Genomic DNA, 25,447 nt, shown 5'->3' on the forward strand with positions numbered 1-25,447 from the left:
CAAAACTCTTGTTAGCCTTTGCCGTGCTTCATTTTGTACTCCAAGACCAAATTTACCTGTTATTCCTGTACCTCCTGACATCTTATTTTTGCATTCCAGTCCCGTATGATAAAAAGGACATCTTTTTGGGGGGTTCTAGAAGGTGTTGTAGATATTCATAGAACTGGTCAACTTGAGCTTTTTCAGCATCAGTGTTTGGATCGTAGACTTGGATTACTGTGATATTGAATGGTTACCTTGAAAATGAACCAAGATCATTCTGTCGTTTTTGATGTTGCACCCAAGTACTGTATTTCAGACTCTTGTTGACTGTGAGGGCTACTCCTTCTTTTCTAAGGGGTTCTTTCCCACAGTAGTATATAAAATGGTCATCTGAATTAAATTCAGCAATTCCTGTCCATTTTAGTTCACTGATTCCTGAGATGTTGATATTCAGTCTTGTCCTCTTCTGCTTGACCACATCCAATTTACCTGGATTTGTGGACCTAACATTCCAGGTTCTTATGCAATAATAATGCTCAAAATTCTCCAAGCCAGGCTTCATCAGCACATGAACCGTGAATTTCCAGATGTTCAAGCTGGATTTGGAAAAGGCCGAGGAACCAGAGATCAAATTGCCAACATCCACTGGATCATCGAAAAAGCAAGAGAGTTCCAGGAAAACATCTACTTTTGCTTTATTGACTATACCAAAGTCTTTGACTGTGTGGATCACAACAAGCTGTGGAAAATTCTGAAAGAGATGGGAATACCAGACCACCTTATCTGCCCCCTGAGAAATCTGTATGTGGGTCAAGAAGCCGTAGTTAGAACTGGACATGGAACAGCAGACTGGTTCCAAATTGGGAGAGGGGTACGTCAAGACTGTATTTTGTCACCCTGTTTATTTAACTTATATGCAGAGTACATCATGAGAAATGCTGGGCTGGATGAAGCACAAGCTGGGAATCAAGATTGCCGGGAGAAATATCAATAACCTTGGAAACGCAGATGACACCACCCTTATGGCAGAAAGTGAAGAACTAAAGAGCTTCTTGATGAAAGTGAAAGAGGAGAGTGAAAAAGTTGGTTTAAAACTCATCATTCAGAAAACTAAGATCATGGCATCTGGTCCCATCACTTCATGACAAATAGATGGGGAAACAATGGAAACAGTGAGAGACTTTATCTTTTTGGGCTCCAAAATCCCTGCACATGGTGACTGCAGCCATGAAATTAAAAGATGCTTGCTCCTTGGAAGACAAGTTATGATCAACCTATATACTAAAAAGCTTTAATAATGTCTCATTAAAAAGGAGATGTTACTTTACCAACTAAAGTATCTAGTCAAAGCTATGGTTTTTCCAGTAGTCATGTATGAATGTGAGAGTTGGACTATAAAGAAAGCTGAGTGCCTTTAAGAGTTGATGCTTTTGAACTGTGGTGTTGGAGAAGACTCTTGAGAGTCCCTTGGTCTGCAAGGAGATTCCAACCAGTCCATCCTAAAGGAAATCAGTCCTGAATATTCATTGGAGGGACTGATGTTGAAACTGAAACTCCAATACTTTGGCCAGCTGATGTGAAGAATTGACTCATTGGAAAAGACCCTGATGCTGGGAAAGATTGAAGGTGGGAGGAGAAGGGGATGACAGAGGATGAGATGGTTGGATGCCATCATCCACGTGTTGGACGTGAGTTTGAGTAGGCTCCGGGAGTTGGTGATGGACAGGGAAGCCTGGCGTACTGCAGTCCATGGGATCTCAGAGTCAGACACCACTGAGCAACTGAACTGAATATTCCAAGTTCCTATCCAGTATTGTTCTTTACAGCATCAGTCTTTACCTTCACCACCAGACACATCCAGAGCTGAGCATGATTTTCTGCTTTGGCCCAGCAGCTTTATTCTTTCTGAAGGTGTTAGTAATTGCCCTTCATTCTTCCCTAGTAGCATATCAAACACTTTCTGACCTGGGGACATCCTCTGGTGTCATACCTTTTTGCCTTTTCATACTCTTCAGGGTTTCTTGTGGCAAGAAATCTGCAGTGGGTTTCCATTCCCTCCTCCAGTGGATCTTGTTTTGTCAGAACTTCTTGCTATGAACAGGGCTTGGCTTATAGCTTCATTGAGTTAGGCAGGCCCCTTCACCAGGAGAAGGCAGTGATACATGAAGGGGAGCATTAACTTTATCTTTGAGAAATATTTTGGAAACTCATTTATGTTGTTGCATTTTGCGTGCTAAGTCACTTTAGTTGTATCTGACGCTTTGTGATCCTGTAAATGTAGCCTGCCAGGCTCCTCTGTCCATGGGATTTTCCAGGCTAGAAGAATGGGCTGCCAACCCAGGGATGGAACCCATGTCTCTTAGGTCTCCTGCATTGGCAGGCGGATCTTTACCACTAGTGCTACCTGCATATTATCAGTAAATTGTTTTTGTTGCCAAGTAGTATTTGATTATTTGAATTTACCACAGTTTGTTCATTCACCTAGAAGAATGGGCTGCCAACCCAGGGATGGAACCCATGTCTCTTAGGTCTCCTGCATTGGCAGGTGGATCTTTACCACTAGTGCTACCTGCATATTATCAGTAAATTGTTTTTGTTGCCAAGTAGTATTTGATTATTTGAATTTACCACAGTTTGTTCATTCACCTAGCTAATGATCATTTAGTTGTTTCCAGGTTTTGAGTGTTAATAAAGCTGCTGCAAACAACATACAGGTCTCTGTGTAGACATATGCTTAATTTCTTTTGCATAAATATCTAGGAATGGAATTGCTGGGGAATATGAGGCATGTATGTTTACTTTTATGAGAAACTGCCATACTGTTCTCTAAAGTGACTACCTTTTTTCAATTCCTACCAACTTTTCCCATCCTTGCAAGCACTCAGTATTTTTAGATTTTGATGTTAGCGTTATTAAAGGTATTTAGTGCTATGTCATTATGGTTTTAACTTCAATTAAAAGAAAAGTATTTATTTATTGGCTTTGCTGGGTCTTGTGCTTTTCTCTACATGCAGCAAGTGGGCACTGCTCATTGGTACCTTCTCTTGTGGAGCGCGGGTTCTAGAGTACAGACTCAATAGTTGTGGCGCATGGGCTTAACCCACCAGGAACCTCTGTCAATGGGGATTCTCCAGGCAAGGATACTGGAGTGGTTTGCCATGCCCTCCTCCAGGGGATCTTCCCAACCCAGGGATCAAATCCAGGTCTCCTCCATTACAGGCGAATTCTTTACTACTGTCTGAACCACCAGGGAAGCTGAAAAATACTTGAGTGGGTAGCGTATCTCTTCTCCAGGGAAACTTTCTGACCCAGGGATCGAACCAGGGTCTCCTGCACTGCAGGAGGATTCTTTACCAGCTGAGCCACCAGGGTTGCAACTAAGGGCTGGGGCAGCTAAAAGAAACAAACAAACAAACAAACAAAAAACTAGAATATAAAAGATTGGCTTTCAAAATGTTTTGAAATTACATGATTAATGACTTAATTATTTTTTCACTAGCATTCCCATATTGCATCAGATGGTAAATAATACACCTGCAGTGTAGGAGACCCAGGTTTGATCTCTTGGTCGGGGAAGATCCCCTGAAGAGGGGAACGGCCACCCACTCCAGTATTCTTGCCTAGAGAATTCCATGGACAGAGGACCCTGGCCAGTTACAGTCCATGGGGTTGCAAACAGTCGGACACAACTGAGAAGCACATAAACAATTGTTATAGCACTATGTAAGTTGTGTACAGCAAGATGATTTGACTTACATACATTATGAAATGATTATCAGTAAGTGTTTGTCCATCCTCTCATACAGATAAGAAGTTATAGGAATAGAAAGAAAAAGTTTGTGATGTGACCTCTTTGGATTTACTGTCTTAACAGCTTTCATATATAGCATAGAGCAGTGTTAATAACATATTTATCATGTACCTTACATCCCTCATAGCACTTTTAGAAGCTATTGAAATACCTTTGTATTTTGGTAGGCTCCTTCTCTTAAGAGTGTTTTGTTTTGTTTTTTTTTTTGGCCTTGCTTTGTGGCATGTACAATCTTAGTTCCTTGACCAGGGATGAAACCCCTGCCCTTGGCAGTGGAAGCATGAAGTCATAACCACTGGACCACCAGGGAATTCCCTTTAGAAGTCTTCAGTATCACAGGTTTGTTCAACAATCTTTTTTAATCCTCTTAAGTACAAAGTAATGGTAGATGCTGCAAAGAATCTCTTAAGCATCTCCTGGAAGCATAACACTGCCAGGCTTCCGTTTAGCATTAACTTAAAGAATCTTCCAAACAGGAGAGGGTAATGCCTGTGCACATGCACACATTACTGGGACTAAACATGTTAATAAAAAGAGCCAAAGATGACGCATGTAGTACTTAGAAGAAGAAATGATTAGTCCTGCCTGAGGGACCTAGCTAAGAAAGCCAGGTAGGTTTGGACTAGGATCTTGAGTATGTGTTTGAAAAGCCCATGAGGGAGAATTGATGGTTTTAAAGAGATGGTCATTCCCTAAATATTTTCTCTTTTTTAATAGCTCTGACTTGGAGTACTCACTTCATCTTCTGCATGTCAGATTTCTATTCCTGTTCCAATTCAAGTGGTACATCCTTTGTGGTAGGGCTATAGCATTTATCACATTAGATAATTGCATTTAGGAATTCTATCTCCCACTGGACTTGAAATTTCTTTGGAGCAGCAGATCAAGTCTGTCATATTCACCTCCCTTTTTCCTTGCATAGTTTCTGGCCCTTAGGTAGTATGTATTTAATAAATATTGAGTGAATTTGTATTGTCTCAACCTATTTATCCAGCTGGTGTTGAATGAAGTAAGACAGTAACCTAGAGTATGAAAATTGCAAGTTCTGGGAAAGATGCTAAGTGTTATGATATTCTCGCTTATTCGGTCAGTCGTGTCTGACTCTTTGCAACCCCATGGACTGTAGCTCACCAGGCTCCTCTGTCCCTGGGTTTCTCCAGTCAAGAATACTCGAGTGGGTTGCCATTTTCTCCAGGGGATGCTCCCAACCAAGGGATTGAACCCAAGTCTCTTCTTGCATTGCAAGTGGATTCTTTACCATCTGAGCCACCAAGAGCATAGAATTTGTTTAGAGAAGTGAGAAGTGTAGTGGAAGGTTCATTTGAAATGTTGGTTAGGGCTGTGTATGTCAGCCTGGATTCCTGTGGAAGGCATAATACTTCAAACTGAATGCAGGTGTTTGAATTTTATGTGTACAACGAATGCTACACATGATACAAAAGTTTGGAAGACTCTTTTTTCTTTAATGAGGGCGTCACAGTTAGAAAAGTTATTTCTTTATTTTTGGTCGTGGTGGATCTTTGTTGCTGTGTGTGGGCTTTCTCTGTTGGAGTGAGCAGGTGCTGCCCTTCCTTGTGCTCAGGCTTCTAACTGAGGTGGCTTCTCATTGCTGAGCACCTGCTCTAGGCGCAGGGGCTCAGCAGTTGTCGTACATGGGCCTAGTTGCTCCACGACGTGTGGAATCCTCAGAACAGAGATCTCACCCCTGTCCCCTTCATTGGCAGGTGAATTCCCATCCACTGTACCAGTTTGGAAGGGGTGTCCCAGTTTGGAAGGCTTTTGAGAAAGAACTGAAAGAGTCTGAATTTAGTGAGAAACAGAAAGGATGGGACAAATTCCAAGAGATTTTTGAGTTGTCAAGATTTTAGTTTCAAGCTTTTTAAAGAGGGCAAGTCACTTAGGACTGAGCTTTCAAGCAAGAAAGGTGGTGGCATCATTAACAGAAACAAGGAAACTGCTTTATCTGTATAGGGGAGAATGTATGTATGTATTGGTTTACTTACGAGATCATGTGTGCGTATTTAGCAAGGGGTTAAGATGTTAAATTTGAATTCTAGCAGAGACTACATACACATTTAGGTAAATCTGGGAGCTGAAGCTGTTTGATGATCACAAATTGCCATAATAGAAGACAGACCTTGAGAACTTTGCATTTTGATGAGAAGGAAAGTTGCCTCATGGTAAAACTCTAGAAGAGTTAGGAGGAGGTGAGCATCAGTGGTGATGCAGACTGGTAGAAGACTGAGGTCACTGGATTTTTGAGAATCATGACATTATAGAGAATTATGTTTAAGGGAGAACTTGGATTATAATATTTAAGAGGGGAGTAGATAAGGGGAAGACTAAGAGAGATGCACGGTTAGTAATTTAGGTCAGAATATGATTAATGCAGAGTGCATGATAGCTCCTTGGAAGAAAAGTTATGACCAACCTAGACAGCATATTAAAAAGCAGAGACATTACTTGGCCAATAAAGGTCCATCTAGTCAAAGCTATGGTTTTTCCAGTAGCCATATATGGACATGAGAGTTGGACTCCAAAGAAAGCTGAGTGCTGAAGAATTGATGCTTTTGAACTGTGGTGTTGGAGAAGACTCTTTGAGAGTCCCTTGGACTGCAAGGAGATCCAACCAGTCCATCCTAAAGGATGTCAGTCCTGAATATTCATTGGAAGGGCTCATGCTGAAGCTGAAACTCCAATACTTTGGCCACCTGATGTGAAGAACTGACTCATTGGGAAAGATCCTGATGCTGGGAAAGATTGAAGGTGGGCGGAAGGAGAAGGGGATGACAGAGGATGAGATGGTTGGATGGTATCACCGACTCAATGGACATGAGTTTGAGTAGGCTCCGGGAGTTGGTGATGGACAGGGAGGCCTGGTGTGCTGCAGTCTATGTGGTCACAAAGAGTCAGACACGACTGAGTGACTGAACTGAACTGAGTGCATGATAAAGTACTTTGAGAATTCAGGGGAAAGACAGGAATGAATAAAAAGATGTTTGAAGATACACAGGAGTTACAGGCAGAGTTAGTGAATGACCTCTGAGGTAGTTGAGGTTCTGTTAAATAGTATGGAAAGCCAGATGTAATCAGGTTGGTATCTTGATGAATAAATAGGGTGATACTGCTTTTAACTGACAGGAAACGAGTACCTTTTACACTGTACATTACAGTGTGACAACAGTCTCCACATGTTCACGTGTTTTGGGAGAAAGTAGGACTTTATAGGGGAATTTGACATTTTGAAAAAAGGTGTTAGATGATAATTGCTCTTTGAAGCTGATTTGAGGCTAACAACCTTCTGAAGATTGTTTTTGTACATAAGTATTCTTAAATCTTGAGGCCCTTGTAGCTTCCCTTGTTTGTGTAGAATACATGAATTAATCTGTTGTTAAAAGTAGAGTGAGGTTGCTTTCCATACCCCTCCCCCCATACTTTTTACTTTCTAGTTAATGTAGTTGATTTCCCATCAGTCAATTATATTTTAGCCCTCTAAATTGAGTGCATTTAAGTCAGTGTATTTAATTGGAACACCGTCCTCTATGTAACATCTTCATTTCATCTACTCCCTGTGGGAGTCTCCCTGTAACTTTTAGAAACTGGACTCTGCACAGCTTCTTACATATAGCTGTTTGTTTAGGCTTTCACCAGGTTAGCACTGCTTTATCTCATTCCCCATTCAAAATTCACTTTTCAGGTTATCTCTTTTTGAATAAATGTAATTTATTGGATAATCAAGTAAAAAGTTGCCCTCACTGCCAGTTTCCTTGCCTGTTTCTCTGATATAAATTGATGATCCCCGGCTTCATGGCCATCAACTTCAGTGACTGTAAAGGTAGTGGGCAATGTGAAACCTCTCTTGAACTTTGTTACAAAAACACCAGTGTATTTTGACCTTTCTTTGATATTGATTTGTGTGATACTTTTTTTTTTTTTCACTTTCGTTATACATAGGTGACAAAAATTTCAGGTGAATTGTGTACTTTATAAATGTGTTGGGAAATGGGGATAAGTAACAAAGTCTCACTGAAGAAAATCTGGAAGTAGAGAAGAAAAAAAGGGAAAAATGAGAATCCCCAAACTCAGAAACAATACCTAATAGTGCTTTTTGTCATTGACCTTTGAACAAAACTGTTTTGTACATAATATTTTATTCAGAGGGTAAGTTAGTATTTTGCCACAGCTTAACATCAGTTGTTAACAGTTTTAAATGTGCATAATTTCCACGTTTTTGTTGTTTTATAAAATTTTACTATATAAGTCTCCTGTTCCGCAATCTCGCCTATCATTCTTAATAAAAACACTGCGTTTTTTTCTTCATTATTTTTTAAGGCTGTTTACTTGCCTGTGTCTTCATTGTGTCACGGAGGTGCTTTTCTTGAGGTGCTTGGGCTTTCTGGTTGGGGTGCATGGGCTCAGTGGTTGCAATGCCTGGGCTTAGTTGCTCTGTGACAGGTGAGATCTTAATTCTCCAACCAGGGATCAACCCCAGCCCCCTGTATTGCAAGGTGGATTCTCAAACTTTGGGCGATCAGGGGAGTCCCTGCTTCATTTCTTTAAACATAGTAAATAAGTCTCTTCATGCATCAGGATCTGTTAATCCTTATTGTTGGAGGATTTTAGGTTTGGGGAAACTAATGGCACCTGAAATGACTGTGGCTAATTTTGTTTTGTGCATTAACTTTTTTTTTTTTAATGAGTTGATTTAATTGTAGGTGGCACAAAATTTAAGGTAGAGCAAAGATTGAAGAACAGATTGCCTGGATTCTAGGCTGTGTTTACTTTGACTTCACTAGGATAGAAATGACTAAGGGAGAACTGAAGGGATAAGCCACTGTGAACATTTCATTTCTTGAATGTGCCACGGACTCCAAGACAGCACTTTATTCTAGCTTATTTGTTGTTTAGTTGCGAAGTCATGTCCAACTCTCTTGTGACCCCATGGACTGTAACCTGCCAGGCCCCTCTGTCCATGGGGTTTGGATTTCCCAGACAAGAATACTGGAGTGGGTTGCCATTTCCTTCTCCGGTGGATCTTCCTGGCCCAGGGATTGAACCTACTACTCCTGCATTGGCACATGGATTTTTTTACCACTGAGCCACCAGGGAAGCCTTTTCTTCTAGCTATAGGTGGCAAAAAAATTTTATGGAAGAGAATGCAAGTGTTTAAACAGTAGTGGAAGTAATGATTACCATCATCTGAGGCATAAGGAACAGCTTTTTGCCAGATTTCCAAATTCTGCCTGTGGCCCGGGGCACCTTCCCCATGGCCTTTGCTTTCAGCTCCTGCAGCTTCTCTGCACCTCTTTTTGTTACTGCTTCAGAGCTTCACCTTCTCATCTCCTTTGCCTGTTTCTTCGGCTGTTTCTTGCCACTGCCCCTCCCCCCAGACCCTGGCACTGGAAGCAGTTAGGCATTATATAAAAATATGTTTTTTTAATATCGACTGAGTTTCAAGACAATCGCAAAAGGAGAAACAGGGAACCTAATACAGCATTATGTAAAAATTGAGTTGGGAGTCACCAGGATTAATTTAATAGAGTTTTATCTGTAGGCTCCTTTATGGCTGGTATCTGATTATTAAAAAGCATCACAGTTTTAGTGATAATGGTGGGCTATCTTTGTGAAATTTTTAAAAGGGGACCTACTTTGAGGGAATTCCCTGGCAGTCCAGTGGTTAGGGGCTTCCCTAGTGGCTCAGAGGTTAAAGCGTCTGCCCGCAATGCGGGAGACCTGGGTTCGATCCCTGGATTGGGAAGATCCCCTGGAGAAGGAACTGGCAACCCACTCCAGTATTCTTGCCTGGAGAATCCCATGGACGCAGCAGCCTGGTGGGCTACAGTCCATGGGGTCGTAAAGAGTCGGACGCGACTTCACTTGCACTTTTCCAGTGGTTAGGACTTCTTGCTTTCACTGCTGAGGGCATGAGTTCTGATCCTTGACAGGGAGCTAAGATCCAGCAAGTTTAGTGCAGCAAAAAAACCCACGTTGAAGTTTATTTGTTAACAGGAATTTAAACTGCATCTTGATTTGCTCAGTAGTTTCACACACACAAACGTGTGTATATACGTGTATTTAAACTAGTGATACTCATATTTTCTCTTTTTTCCTCCCATTTCTCTTAATTCCTAGTGTTATGACTTTTGCTGTTTGGAGGGTTATAGACATAAATTATTTACTTTAAATGATGAAAGGTTATGTTTCTATTTTTATTTTTACTGGTTTATCTTTGAGAGTTGGGGCTGAGAGGTATGTTTAGGTCACACCTAACCCATTCTGTTCCCTGTTTGCTTGTCTGTATTCCATGATAATTATAAACTCCGAGGGCTAGAGTCCTGTTCACTGAGGTATCCCACTTTATATGAACAGTGTCTGACATGTAGTTAGATAATTAATAGCAAGAAAGGTTGAAAAGACATACACTAAATGTGAAACACCATTATCTGAGTAGAGTATTGCTGATTTTTAATGGTAATTATTTTGATTTTGAAACAGTGAAATTAATCCCTAGAAGGCGAGAGTATTACATAAAGAAGACAAAAGCTATTACTGTCTATAAGTGTAATCTCCCCAAGTCCTGAGTTGTGCCCTCTACCTAGTTTTCAAAATAAACAATTAGAATCTAAGAATGTAGGAGATAATGTTCCCCAAAGGAAAAATATACTATGAGTAAAAAGACTTCATTATGGCGTCACCTGGTCTGAGACAGCACTGGACTTGCCTCTTCGCCTTGTATTGAGACATAGGGAGATCAAGAAAGAGAGACAGAGACGAAGAGGAAATGGCAAATGTTGGAGGTTGTAAGTGGTTATTGGGAATTTATTATTTTACTGTTACTTTTTAATGCGTGATTTTATTTTCATTTGAATGGCTAAGAAAATTTGCTTCATAGTATTTAACAAAGATGACTTTTAAGAGTTATTATTCTTATGTTTGCTTCCCTAGTATTTGACATTGTGCAGCAAAGAAATGGTTATGGAGAAGCCCAGTCCGCTGCTTGTAGGGCGGGAGTTTGTGAGGCAATATTATACTTTGCTGAATAAAGCTCCAGAATATTTACACAGGTAAATTTTAATTGGATTATTTACTATTTTTATTTACTTTTATTTTCTTGAATATGACTACATATAAATTTTGTCTTTCCTGTCTCCTCGCGTCCTGACAAGTATCTTTACAAAGCTCATCCAATAGTTTAACAATCTGATGGCATAAAACCCATCTTTTTCAAGTTTGTTTCCTCCGTGAATGAAATCCACAGTAAGAAAAACACTCCTTATCAGATCCCATTATATAACACATTCACATATGTACACACACATATACAATTACATGGTCTGGTATTTTATGTTTCTTCTTTTTTTTTTTTTTAACCACAGACTTGACCAACTAATGGGTTCTAGTCTTGATTGAAATCACAGGTTAAGTTGGCGATAACCCTATATGTTTCGTTTGGTTTTTGTGTGGTTTTTAAAAGTTCTCTGTAGCAGCGTTAGGAAATGAATCAGTTAATTGATTTCATTTGTGAAAATTCCTTCAGATTGATTCACAAGAAAATATTCCTTTGTGAGACGGCAAGAGTAGCCTTGTTTACTATTTTGGCAAGACATGTATATGAGCTAATTTTTTTTCCGGAGACTGAAATGAAATTGATTTATATTATGGATAGTATTTATAGTTTTTGTTCTACCTGGTGTATTTTTTAGTAGGTCGAAGATAAGTGAGACCTTTGTAAGGATTAGGCTTTGCCGGCGTTTGTTGTAGAACACACTAGTCAGATGAGTTAGGATAAGTGTGTCATTGCCACTTCGCCTGGGAAAGACTGTTAAAGGACTTTTCTGTTTAGATACAGGTTCTCTTTATAAATGTGCTGGGCATTCTAAAGTTCTGTTTTGCATTGTGCTCTGCCATTGTTAAACATGTGTGTAATATTCCCTATATTATTCCAGGAGACATTTTAAGACAACTAACACTGCCCCCCCAAAAAGGAATCCATACTTGTACATTTTTCTGATTATAAAAATAAAAACATTCCTGTTGATAGTATATGTAAGTTTGAGGGAGAGTGGAATTATTAAGGCTTTTCATTATCTGAAATTTTGTCTCACAGTGTAGGTATTAGCATTTTTAACTTTTTCTTTTTATAACAAGGAAGGACAAGACTCTCTACCATAATTTCAGGTAACAGCACAGACTTCTGTTTTATACTTAGCTTTTATAGCAGATTTCCTTATTCATAAAAAATTTTAAGTTTGTTTTAAATTTTTCAGTTACATCACTGTAGTGCATATCCTTACACGTGCATTTTTGGGCATCTTTCTAGTTGTTTTCTTAGAATAACTTCCTAGAAAATAGAATTGTTAAGTCTAAGGTATGATTTTCTCTAAAGCTTTTCCTATGCACACTTAACAGCCAAATTGTCCAAATGAAAACTGTATACATGCTTGCCATTAGTACATGAGAGAGAACAGTGTAAACATTAAAAAAAAAAATACGGGTAGTGGTTAAAAGCATGGGTCTGGAGCAAGCTGCTCTGACTTGGTAGGTGTGTAACATTTGAGTTAATTTAACCTCTTCTGAACTTCAGTCTGTTCATTTAGATAACAGCATTTATGTTAGTCCTGAGGTTGTTAGGAGACTAGAATGAATCATTACATGTGAAGTGCACTGAGAAAGTTGTTTGTCATAGAGGAAGTCTTCCATGTTTTATTGCAATAGGAGCTGAATTCTCCTTATGAAAAAATTAGTTTTGCATATTTGATAACCTTAATTTAGGAAGATCTCCTAGTTGCTTTATGTAATACCAGAGAAGCACTAATTTATCATGTACTTAAGAGCAGTATAAAAAATTGAGAAATTAGATGCTAAAATAGTATATATATATATTTTTAAACTTGATCTCTGAATTATTTCAATTAAGTCTAAACTTTTAACCTTAGCCTTTGGAATCAGTAGTCATTTGGAACTCTTAGTAGAATGAGTGTTAAATAGTGTCTGATTCCAAACAGATCTAAATAACTAAGTTTTTACATTTGACAAAAATGGGTAAATAAACAACAGCATTGGTATTTAGAATATATTTTGAATGTCTCATTTTCCCACTTAACAGCATATAGATACAGTAAGATGAGAATAGCCTAAGACAGTATAACTAATAGCCAGGCACACTAAAAATTCTCTGTCGTTGCTCATTTAATCCTGACAGTACCTCTGTGGAGAAGTTAACTCTTGTTCCATGTTACTAAGGAAAGTGAACTTGAAGACTGTGAGTCTCAAGGTTACACAGCTAATCAGTGGCAGAGCCAGACCTGGAGACTAACTCTGCTTAATGCCAGGACTCCACTCCCTCTTAGACTTCTTTGTATTCATAACTGAATGTTAATCATTATCAATGCTTTTATAGGTTTTATGGCAGGAATTCTTCGTATGTTCATGGTGGAGTAGATGCTAGTGGAAAGCCCCAGGAGGCTGTCTATGGCCAAAATGTAAGTGTCAATTTCATATACATTTAAGATTATTTTAACTGATTTAAACTTACTTGAACTTGTTTAAGTTAAGGTTATTTTAAGTTAGAGATTTGGAAAATAGCCTTCTTGTGCCCATGGATTTCTTCTTGAGTGTGATCAGTTAGCTATGCTAAAATTTATGTTACAATACTTGTCAAATGTGCTTTGAGTTCTTATAAACATTGATTTTTGTAGGAAGCACAGTGTTAACATTGGCATGGATACAAAAGAGAAAATGGGACATTTTTATATCACTGGTGTATTTTATACCTGAAACAGTTGAGATAGTGTATAATATTTATTGAAATGTGGGCTAAACCTTATGTTACAGGAATGAATAGAAGTATATTCCTTATGACTTTATAGAGGATGTGGGATTTCAGTTAGACTCTGAATTATAGGATTCGCTTTACCAAACAAGAGGAAATTGAAAGAAGAAATACAGACAAGCAGTAAAGTAAAACCACGTGTGAGGTCATGCAGTAGTCAACATGGTTTATGGAACATGGGTCTGTCAGTAATGCAGAGCATGGTGGAATGGATTCAAATGAGGCAGAGAGATTAAGTAGTTAGTATTCTAGAGTTGTGAGGAAATTGGTGGAAGTCTGTAGTATTGAATGTTAAAAAGGTAATGCAATATCATGAGTTTGTATTTCCTCCCCACCTCCTAATAAAGGATATACACCACAAAGTATTATCTCTGAACTTCAGCGAATGTCATACTAAAATTCGTCATGTGGATGCTCATGCAACCTTGAGTGATGGAGTAGTGGTCCAAGTCATGGGTTTGCTGTCTAACAGTGGACAACCAGAGAGGAAGTTTATGCAAACCTTTGTTCTGGCTCCTGAAGTAAGTTTTCGTTTCAGTTAATTTTCATTTATGTGACTTCATTTTGCTGTTAACTGGTTGCTTGAAGTGACTGGTCTCCTCTCACAGGCACAGGTGTGCATGTCGCTGTTGTTGAGGAGCCTGTTGGACCCGTTTATTTGAATTTTCTGTGCTTTGACTGTTGAGCAGAAGAAATGAGATCCTGATACAAATGTGCAAATAGATGATTAAGATTACAGAAATAATATTAAAAGTGTGCTATTTAATTGTTTGAAAGTAGTCATTTCTTAAGTATTCTGTGATTTTCTTTATATTAACATTATAGCATGTTCAGCTTTGGAAAGTTATATTCAGTCTACATTATTTCTGTATTAAAATAAAAACTTTATTCTCTTTATGTCATACCACATTTATGGGTATTTATGGAGTATTTGGATTTTTTTTTTATAGGGATCTGTTCCAAATAAGTTTTATGTTCACAATGATATGTTTCGTTATGAAGATGAAGTATTTGGTGATTCTGAACCAGAACTTGATGAAGGTGAGATATCTTGAGATTTCAAGATACAAGGGTTTTGTTGGTATGAGTATTCTTTAATGACATGGAAAGTGTGAAACTTACAGAAATTTGACTCTGTAACTGAGTCAAAGCCCCTCTTCTCCTTTTTGTTCTTCTTTTTTGTTTAAAAAGATGTTCTTTATATGAAATTTTATAAAAATCATACACAGAAGTGGAAAAAAAAAAACTCCCTCAATCTCATTCTATATAGATAACCAAGAATTTGGTGCCTACTACAGAATTTTGTTGTATTCTATACCGACTGATACTTTCCTAAACTTGGAAGTAGCTGACTCAAAGCTAGGCCTTTTTTTCATCTAGTGTGTCTTTGTTGGCTGTTGATATTTTTTTGTCTATACCAGAATTATTTAATCTTCTGTTGATATACATCAGCTTGTTTCTGATTCTCTGTCATTATTGCTTCATTGAATTAATATGACAAAGGAAACTGAGTTATGACTTTAATAGCATTTTTTCCTACCCTTTCCTTTTCTTACTAATAGATCTTTTTAAAAAATATCGTAAAAAAAAAAATAGCATAATTCCAAACTTCATCTTGCTTGCTCTTTAAGAGAACAAGGAATATTAAGTGCCTTTGTACTTTCAAGAAATAACGCTATTTTTAAACTATTTATGATTTCTTTGAACATTAAAAATACATATATGAAACTGTGTATTAAGCCTCTTAAAAAGAGATGTGGTGTATTATGTGTTGTCAGAATCAGAAGATGAAGTAGAGGAAGAACAAGAGGAAAGACAGCCGTCCCCAGAACCTGTGCAGGAGAACGCTAACAGTGGCTACTATGAAGCTCACCCTGTGACGTAAGAATAGTGCCTGCAAGGCCAAGTTTGGCCTAACTGTCCATATCATGGAGTTGCAAGTGGTTTTTGTTCCTAGAATTGTTGCTGAAAGTAAATTCTTGATGAAGCTATGTAGCCAGTGCCTGAGTATTTACCATGTATGTGCAAGAAATTTGGAAGGCATTCTTACATTTAATTCAAAAATTGAAAATGGTTTGGCCTAAAACCCATCACTTACTGATAATGTATACTGTTTGAGACAATACAGACTTAAGCATTTTATTTTTTAACTAATGGGTTTTCCTTATAGTTAGTGCTAAAGTAAACATGTTTAGTAATCTAGTTTTTACATTTAGGTTAGAGAAAGGCTGCTTGAGAGTATTGTTCCTTCTGCCTTCTGGTTCTTCGTGAACTTTGCTTCAAAACAGTGTATATTATTTTTTCTGCCCATTAATTAGAGAAATGCTGAATTTTCTCCTATTTGAGTTGATCATTTCACTCCTACTGAAAAGTGAACAAAATATTTTATTGTAGTAATGGCATAGAGGAGCCTTTAGAAGAATCCTCGCATGAACCTGAACCTGAGCCAGAATCTGAAACAAAGACTGAAGAGCTGAAACCGCCCGTGGAGGAGAAGAACTTGGAAGAGTTAGAGGAGAAGTCTGCTTCTCCTCCGCCTGCTGAACCTGTTTCTCTGCCACAGGAACCACCAAAGGTTAGATCCGAGGAGCTCTTTAGGCCCGTAACATCACGCTTCCATACGGTGCTGTTAATGAAGCATGACCTTTGTTCTGCTATGTTAATTGTTGAATGGTAAACTATGCTTTTTTTTATGTGTATGAAAGAAGCTGTGGGTTTTTTTTTTATAATTCTGAGGATATCGTATTTCACCCCCTAAAAAACACCCCTCAGAATAAAATTTAAGATTTGATTTTTATCTGTGTGCAGTGTTTAGTACCATACATGAAATTATTCAAGTCCATGTAATAAAGCCGAGAGTTGCTCTTCCATTCTGTATTAAATCCTCTACGCACGGATGCAAACAGGAGTCATGCAGTTTCCCAACTTAAAACAAATTGGCCTATTGTTAAAACAAGTGATACGTGTGCTATTTCTGGTTTAAATGGGAACAGTTTCCTTACTACACCAAACTGTCTTGGAAAGATGAGTGATACCCATAGTGTTTCGTTTAAACCTACCTAAAACATTTTTTATTTTTCTGTAAAGTAGGTATATTTGGGTAGTGAGAGGAGATTGCTTGTTCTATTTGTGAATGTCTGTTAAAGTTTCCAGCTAGTACTCTCTTCTTTCCTGTCCTTCCTCTCTCCCCTTAGCACCATCACATACCTTATCTTCCCCCCAAAAGGGGAAAGAAATTGATTCTATTAGGTTCTTATTTTTCTAGCATGTGTAGTTGTTAGTGGTTTTGCTTACCACTTGCTCATCTACTTAGAGCATATAGGAACTTGCTTGTGGATTTATTTAGTAGTTCAGACAAAACAGTCATAATCTTGCATAATGAAATTTTGAAACCTGGCACATAGACTGGCATGTGTGTGTGTGCCTTTCTTTTTAGGAGTCCTCCAATATAGAGCAATAGTTCAGAAATGAAAAGAAAATATATATTTGGAAGTTTCCCTATAGGAATGTTGGTGGTTTTCCATGATTAGTAGTCTAGGTTTGTTGCATTTCCTGCAGGCTTTCTCCTGGGCTTCAGTGACCAGTAAAAACCTGCCTCCTAGTGGCACTGTTTCTTCCTCTGGAATTCCACCCCATGTTAAAGCACCAGTCTCACAGGTAACCGATCTGTGAACACATTGGATTGTATCCTTGTTACATTGCCAATTGCTTATCTTTTTCATACTTTTTAGAATGAGTCAATCAGAAATTATGAATTAAATATACAAAAAAATTGTATTAAATGTCAGTTGCACCCACTTTAAATGCCAGATCTCCATTCATCATCTACATAGGTGGTATTTGGGGGTATGGGTGTGTGAAATACAGATTTAGTTAGTTTTAACAATATATATTGTCATTTAAAAGCCTTCTTAAAATAACCAAAAAACTCCTTTTTATAAGTTTAAAATTTCATTTAGCAAAAATATTTTAGGGAAGAAATTTGAAAGCCACAAAGAAGTATGGCATTATAAAGAATCATTGTTTTTTTTTTTTTTTTTAAACAGAAAACTAAAAACAAAAATGCACTGCCTAAGCTCTCAGTCTGTAAGTGGTTCATACTGTTTAATTGAAGCCTGTACCAACTTATGACTGTAGTGTTCACCTTAACTGATCATTCTAGTATTCTGCCTTTTGTCTGTTTGTCATCTTACCCACCTCAGAGCTTTCAAAAACATTGAAAAATAAAGACACTGGCTACCTAATGTGTTCATTAGACATACTTTAGAGTTAACCAAATTCTAAAGTAAATAGGCACAGTTAAAGGGTGTCCAGTACTTCTCCTACATTTTGAGTCAAGCTTCATTCCAGTATAAAATTTACATGTAAAATGGTTAGTGCACATAAAATTGTGTTTATACACCTCTTTTTGTGTTCTGAACATTGAAACTGTGAGATTTCAAAAGTAGCTAGGAATTATTAGGCAGTCTACCTGGTGTTGGTACACATAATTAGCTATGTAATAGAATACATGGCCTTGTGGTAGCTTTTCTTTTTTTTTTTCCAGCTAGGTAATACTGAATAATTACTTCAGATCACAAACTAGAAGTCTGTCTTAATGAAGAAAATTAATTTTCCAAGTACTGATTGTACTTTGCTACCCATTTGAAGATTCAATAAGTGATTTTCTGAATTTTCTTTTGGAATTCTTAGTGTCTTACCAGATTTGTGTTTGGAATCTTTTGGATTATTACTTGGATTTCAGAGAGTTGGCTACATTTATTTTAAACTTACTGCTAGTTAAAAGTTAGAGTAACTAATGCCTATTAGGCCTTTAGTATGGCACCGCACATTGTGCAGAGCACTTACTTACTCTTACCTAGTCCCTGTAGGGACTAATTATTCCTGTTTCACAGACAAGTAAATTGAGACCTCAAGTACTTCACCAAAGGTCAGACAGCTATATAAATAAAATAGTAGGGCTTCGAATTCATGCAGTTGGATACCCATGCAAGCCTGTAGGTTTCTTCAGCCCTTGGAGGGTAATGTATCTCTGTTTACATCAAAGAAGAAGAGTGTTTACATCAAAGAAGAGGAGTGCTATATCTAAGTCATGTCTATATGTTACATTATATTAGATCCTAGCCTCTTGTCTAGAGAAATAAAATTTTAAGTTGAAAAAAAAAAGGGCAAGAGACTGGATTGTGTTTTAATAACCTATCTCCTTATTAAGACAAAATTTTAAACATTTATAATTTAAACTTTAAAATACTTTCTGATCTCCTGAAGCAGTATAAGAATGGATTCTTAATTGTATTCCTCTTGATTTAATAAACATTCAGTTTTGTCACTTTGGTATAATATCCATTTCCTTAACACTCTGAGCATAGATTATTAATAAAAGGCTTCCCAGGTGGCGCTAGTAGTAAAGAACCCGCCTGCCAATGCAGGAGACATAAGAAATGCGGGTTCGACCCCTGGGTCAGGAAGATCCTTTGGAGGAGGAAATGGCAACCAACTCCAGTATTCTTGCATGGAGAATGCCATGGACAGAGGAGCCTGGTGGGTCCCAGTCCATGGGGTTGCAAAAAATCAGATATAAAACTGAAGCGACTTAGCACACATTAATAGAAGGAGAATTAAATCTAATTCCAAAGTATTGGTAGGCATTAATTTAGAAGTAGTTAATTTATTTTCGTGGCAGATTTGTTGGAAGTGGATTAGTTCATTTAAGTAGCTTTTGTTTGGTTGAAGTATACATTAGTTGTGGTTTTACCCGCTGTTACTGAGTTGATTGATGGTTTCGTTTTTATTTCATATTATGTTTGCTTTCATTTGTGGAATTTGTCATGTGAGCACACTTTCTGGTTGTGTGGAATTAATTTTCAGGCCCTGAAGGTTGTACATGGTTGTCTTAATTACTTTATCTCCTTGGAGCAAGAAGTTTTCATGAAATTAATCCTGAAGAATTCTAAGTGCAAAGCTGGCTTAATTGACATATATTGAAAGAAATATTGATAAAATTTTTTTGTCTCATATTTTTCTTGTACTGGCATCATCAAGTATCTAAAAAGTTGCTAAATTCTCGTATGGGTTATTTGTAAGATGTTGAAACTTATTTAAACTTGTGTTTTTAATATTAAATCCTTAAAGGATAGTAACTTTTTTGTTTTGCTACTTGTTTATTTTTGTTTCATTAATCTTTTGAAAAGAATCTGAATCAGTCAGCTAGAATTCTTTTTCTTGGATTGAATAAATTGAGGTTTTTCTAGATATTTAAATTAAAAAGTGTGATTTGCTATTTTTGTTCCTTAAGTACTAGCTTCATCAAACTTTAGAAAATATCTGTTCTTTAATAATAAACTTTTATATTCATACTATTCGAGTTGTGCTTTTAGGCCTGCCCTCCTCAGTTGAAATTTCTAAATAGCTGCCTTTTCCAGGCATCACATTTTCCATCAAATTGTTATGTAGTCTTAAATTCTAAATACAGATAGCAGTGGTCTCGGGGCTGTAGTGTTGGTTCCCTGGTCAGGCTAGAACATTTTCCTACATGTTTTGAATTAGAGAACCAAATATAATTTAATTTTAAATGAACCATTAGTTACTGAACATCTGTGTCTAATAGCACTGTACTTGGTACTTTTTCTGGTGTAGAAATAAGATATGGTCCTTGTAGGAATAAATACACATAAATAATTTAAATACCTGAAAGAGTTAGACATTGAAAATTTTTTTTTAGCTAGCAAAATTCTAGAACATGGGAAACAACTTCATTTTGAGAGAAGTAGGAAATCTAGAAGAAAAACAACTGAGTGAGACAGGCAAATTTATTAAAGACTGCTAGGATAGGAGATAATATACCTTCTGGTTACAGCAGGTGAAACTATAAATTGTTTTTGAAAGAAACAGCTCTTTGTATCAAAATTTGTCCTTGCAAATTATAGTATCCTAGTTATATAAACTATGAAAGAGTTTGAGCCACTTTTGGGCTGAGGTACTCAGAGGTGGTCAACCATAAAGATAGCTAGTTTTTTGACTTGAGGACGCATTCTCCATATTCCTGCTGAGTGTTTTCAGCATTCTTTGAAGGTGCATATGTTTTCTCTCTTCCTTGGATCATAAATATTTGGGTAATAGACTGCCTGAAGAAGTTGGAAATACTGAAAATGCCATGTATGAAGGAAAAGGTAATAGATGTAGCTGTCATTTTGTTTTTAATATAGTTATTTAATTACATGTGTTTTATTTAGTAGTTAGCAGAAACTTGGAGGGTAACTTAAAATGATCTATTATTTCTCCTGCCACCCCCAATGTTAAGAAACATTGTTGGGGTCAGTCCTTAAATAAATGCATATCTCTCTCATAAGGAAGAACAACAGGGAGCTAAAGGACTTCTTTGACTGTTTGAGATGCTATAAACACATTTCCTATATTGTTTTTTGTGTACGTCTTAACTTTAAGGTAGTATTTTTAGGTGCCAGAGTATACTAAATTTTATATTTTGAATTACCAAAATATTGATTTTAAAAATTATTCATGATATCACTGAGCACTAAATTTGAAGGACAGCAAACTAGATAATTAGAAGTATGTATTATATATTCTTGTCTTCCAAAGATAAAGACAGCTTTTTATTTTGTATATGTATTTACACCAAATGGCTCATCTTGCATTTTTTTACCTTTTTAGCAGTATCTTTTATACTGTCTTAATGTGGATGTAACTTTATTGAAAAAATATGGTTGTAAAAAACAGCTTATTATGAATTATAACCTAGAGTGAGAAAACAAAATTTACTCTACAGTCCTAGATTGGTACAGAATATCTTCATAAAAATTTATGTTTCACATATATAGGACATACATTAAAAATGTTCTAGACTTAATATTACCATAATGCCTGCTGGTGACTTGGTGTTGTTGCTTTAGTTTGGTTGTTTTTCTCCTGTGGGATGTGTTTCTTTATAATGTATTTCTTCCGCTTGTATTTTAGCCGAGAGTGGAAGCTAAACCAGAAGTTCAATCTCAGCCACCTCGTGTGCGTGAACAACGACCTAGAGAACGACCTGGTTTCCCTCCTAGAGGACCAAGACCAGGTGAGTCAGCCCCTCCTGTGATCTTCAGCAGTTAGCATGTGAAAAGTTAGAGAAAACTAAACTGAAAAAATTTTTTTAAATTATAATGTATTTTATATGCAAATCCTTTTAGTACCAAGTTGTTTAAAGGCTGAGGTAACCTGATATATTATACACAGCCTGGGTAAAACAGCTAACTTTGAGGGGGAAATTAGTTGACATGCCATAGAGACATATATTTTAAAAATAATAAGAGAATTTTGAGACACATTTTCTTTGGTTATTGTCACTGGTTCTAAGAATTCAAAACCGAGCTGCCAATAACCTAGTCTCTTACTTAGCACTCTTATCTCTTCACAGATAAACAATAAGCACACCCTGATTCTTCTTATTTTGATTGTCTTAGGTATTAAGTAAGTTGCCATGATTTTTGACTTGTTTCCATTGTTAGCTAATATATGTAGAACCTCTATTTGAATTCTATAAATATGTTTAGATTGCTTTTGGGAGGAGGTGGGGGATAGTATACATCACATTTAGAAAATATACTTTTTTAATAAAATAAGTGTGTTATTAAACCAGAAGTTATGGGAGCTGGGGTTTATCCCAGCCTTGTCACTGAGTTTGTGATCTTGGGTAAGACCCTTAAATGATGACATTCTCTTAAACCATTCAGTTACTACACAAATTTTTTTTTTTTTTTTTTTTTTTTTTTTTTGTGAGTTGAGAACTTTATTTATTTATTTACTTTTTTTGGTCTTTTTTTTATTTTATTTTTTTTTATTTTTCAGTGGGTTTTGTCATACATTGATGTGAATCAGCCATAGAGTTACACGAATTCCCCATCTCGGTCTCCCATCCCACCTCCCTCTCCACCTGATTCCCCTGGATCTTCCCAGCCCAACAGGCCCGAGCACTTGACTCATGCCTCCCACCTGGGCTGGTGGTCTGTTTCACCACAGATAATATAGATGCTGTTCTTTCGAAACATCCCACCCTCCCCTTCTCCCACAGAGTTCAAAAGTCTGTTCTGTTCTTCTGCGTCTCTTCTTCTGCCCTGCACATAGGGCCATCGTTACCATCTTTCTAAATTCCGTATATATGACTAAACAAATTTTTTCTGTGTGATGCCTTTCTTTATATGCCTTATTCTGTTCCTTGTGTTAGTGGGAGGATCATATAAGATTTTATATATGTATATGTGAGCACCCTAAGGTGTATAAAAGGTTACATAAATGACATACTTTTGCTGTTAAATTTACTGATTTGGCTATAATTTTATACAGTCTTTTATACAAGATTAGTTTGTGAACTTTAAAGTACTAGACAGATATTTAGCACAAGCACATCTCACTGTCTAAAGTCAGCCTGGTGCCTGGTGGTGGCAAGGTGCCTGTTCTGCTGATGCCTGGCTTTCACATGACCAGACCAGTGTGTCTAGAAAGGACTTGGCAGTCTAGTCAGTACCCTCAGTTAACGCGTCAGTGTCACGTTATTTTCTAACTAACCTACTAATAATAGTTCCACAACTCAGAGGAGCTTATTACCTTATTAAACTAAAACAAGAATATCAGGTGTTGGGGTTTTTAACTTCCATTGCTTTGAACTAGTTGTTTATTATATGACATTGTAAACTTTAATATCTGCTCTGTTCCTCTTCTTAGGCAGAGGAGACATTGAACAGAATGAATCTGACAACCGTAGAATAATTCGCTATCCAGATAGTCATCAACTCTTTGTTGGTAACTTGCCACATGATATTGATGAAAATGAGCTAAAAGAGTTCTTCATGAGTAAGTGGTTTACTTTGCTTTATGGTAAAATTAAGCAGAAGGTGAAGAGAATTTTTTTTCTAATCATAAGACTTATTCTTCTTGACTTTTATTTCAGAGAAAGCATTCTGTTGTTATAATCAGATTTTCACGTAACATTATATTCCAGATAATTGATGGTAATGCCAAAAATTTTGACAACTATTTTGATTTGCTATAGTTTCTAGAGTTTTAAAATTTTTTTTAGACATATACATGTATCCATTCTCACTCAAGCTCCTTTCCCATCCAGGCTGCCACATAACATTGAGGAGAGTTCCATGTAGTTATACAGTAGATCCTTATTGGTTATCCATTTTAAATATAGCAGCATGTACATATTGATCCAAAACTCCCTTAACTATCCCTTCCCTTTTATTCCCCTCCGCCCCAAACCATAAGTTTGTTCTGTATGAGTCTGTTTCAGTTTCATAAGTCAGTTCATTTGTATCATTTCTTTTTAGATTCCATGTATTATGTCATATGATATTTCTTCTTCTCAGTCTGACTTCACTTCACTCAGTATGGCAATCTCTAGGTTCACCCATGTTCCTGCAAATGGAATTATTACATTCTTTTTAATGGCTATGGCAGAAAGTGAAGAAGAACTAAAGAGCCTCTTGATGAAAGTGAAAGAGGAGAGTGAAAAAGTTGGCTTAAAGCTCAACATTCAGAAAACTAAGATCATGGCATCTGGTCCCATCACTTCATGGCAAATAGATGGGGAAACAGTGTCAGACTTTAATTTTTGGGCTCCAAAATCACTGCAGATGGTGATTGCAGCCATGAAATTAAAAGACGCTTACTCCTTGGAAGGAAAGTTATGACCAACCTAGATAGCATATTAAAAAGCAGAGTATGGATGTGAGAGTTGGACTATAAAGAAAGCTGAGCGCCAGCTTCTGGGAGAAGACTCTTGAGAGTCTCTTGGACTGCAAGGAGATCCAACCAGTCCATCCTGAAGGAGATCAGTCCTGGGTGTTCATTGGAAGGACTGATGCTGAAGCTGAAACTCCAGTGCTTTGGCCACCTCATGTGAAGAGTTGACTCGTTGGAAAAGACCCTGATGCTGGGAGGGCTTGTGGGCAGGAGGAGAAGGGGACAACAGAGGATGAGATGGCTGGATGGCATCACCAACTCGATGGGCATGAGTTTGGGGTAGACTCAGGGAGTTGGTGATGGACAGGGAGGCCTGGCGTGCTGCAATTCATGGGGTCGCAGAAAGTCGGACATGACTGAGCAACTGAACTGAACTGAATGGCTTAGTAGTCTATTGTATATATGTTCTACACTGAGGAGAGTACTATTTTCATAATATGATTTAAAAAACAAAACATTTACCTCCATACATAATGTGTATATCTCTAGGTACTGGTCACCTTTAATTGATCAGGGATATAAGGTTACATCAGATGTTTCCCAGTGACTGTACTTAGTGTTGATTGACCTGGTTCTGTAGAGGTTAGAAGAAAGAGCTGGGTGAATCAGTCTTAAAGTTGGAAATGGGAGTCATTCGGCAAATACAAATCTAATATAGACAATAAAATTGTCTCTCTAAAATGTGTAGGTAAGTTTTCCTTCTGAGTGGACTGATAAAGATGCAGGGCAACAGAACAGGCTAGTGATTGGCATCTTAAGTGAACGACGTGAAACCTATAGGAGTGAGAGTACCTTAATGCGCGCTGGGTATAGCAGCCTGCAGGCTGTGTTTTGAAATGGGTCAGGAGGAATGAGGTATGAAATTCTAAACAGTTACAGTTACAACATATTCTGTTAAAATATCTTATCCTTTGTGTAATGTATATTTTCACAGGTTTTGGAAATGTTGTGGAACTTCGCATCAATACCAAGGGTGTTGGGGGAAAGCTTCCAAATTTTGGTTTTGTGGTTTTTGATGACTCCGAACCAGTTCAGAGAATCTTAATTGCAAAAGTAAGTGACTAAAGGGCATAATT

General features: G+C 37.3%; 1 protein-coding gene across 2 annotated transcripts in view; it reads left to right on the forward strand.

Annotated features, from left to right (window-relative positions):
* The window catches only part of G3BP2 (G3BP stress granule assembly factor 2), a 36,492-nt gene that overhangs the window by 7,738 nt on the left and 3,307 nt on the right, over window positions 1–25,447 (forward strand). The window contains exons 2-11 of one of the 2 annotated variants that reach the window (XM_065913950.1): window positions 10,739–10,857; window positions 13,194–13,275; window positions 13,973–14,146; window positions 14,576–14,666; window positions 15,404–15,506; window positions 16,020–16,200; window positions 17,184–17,282; window positions 21,600–21,702; window positions 23,346–23,474; window positions 25,306–25,424. In XM_065913950.1, the coding sequence (XP_065770022.1) occupies window positions 10,763–10,857; window positions 13,194–13,275; window positions 13,973–14,146; window positions 14,576–14,666; window positions 15,404–15,506; window positions 16,020–16,200; window positions 17,184–17,282; window positions 21,600–21,702; window positions 23,346–23,474; window positions 25,306–25,424 (1,176 nt within the window). In that variant the 5' untranslated portion in view covers window positions 10,739–10,762. The remainder of the gene's footprint in view (window positions 1–10,738; window positions 10,858–13,193; window positions 13,276–13,972; window positions 14,147–14,575; window positions 14,667–15,403; window positions 15,507–16,019; window positions 16,201–17,183; window positions 17,283–21,599; window positions 21,703–23,345; window positions 23,475–25,305; window positions 25,425–25,447) is intronic. The other variant, XM_065913951.1, reaches the window with a different exon arrangement.

Source organism: Muntiacus reevesi, chromosome 22 (genome assembly GCF_963930625.1).
Source record: "Muntiacus reevesi chromosome 22, mMunRee1.1, whole genome shotgun sequence".
In the NCBI taxonomy this organism is placed as follows: Eukaryota; Metazoa; Chordata; class Mammalia; order Artiodactyla; family Cervidae; genus Muntiacus; species Muntiacus reevesi.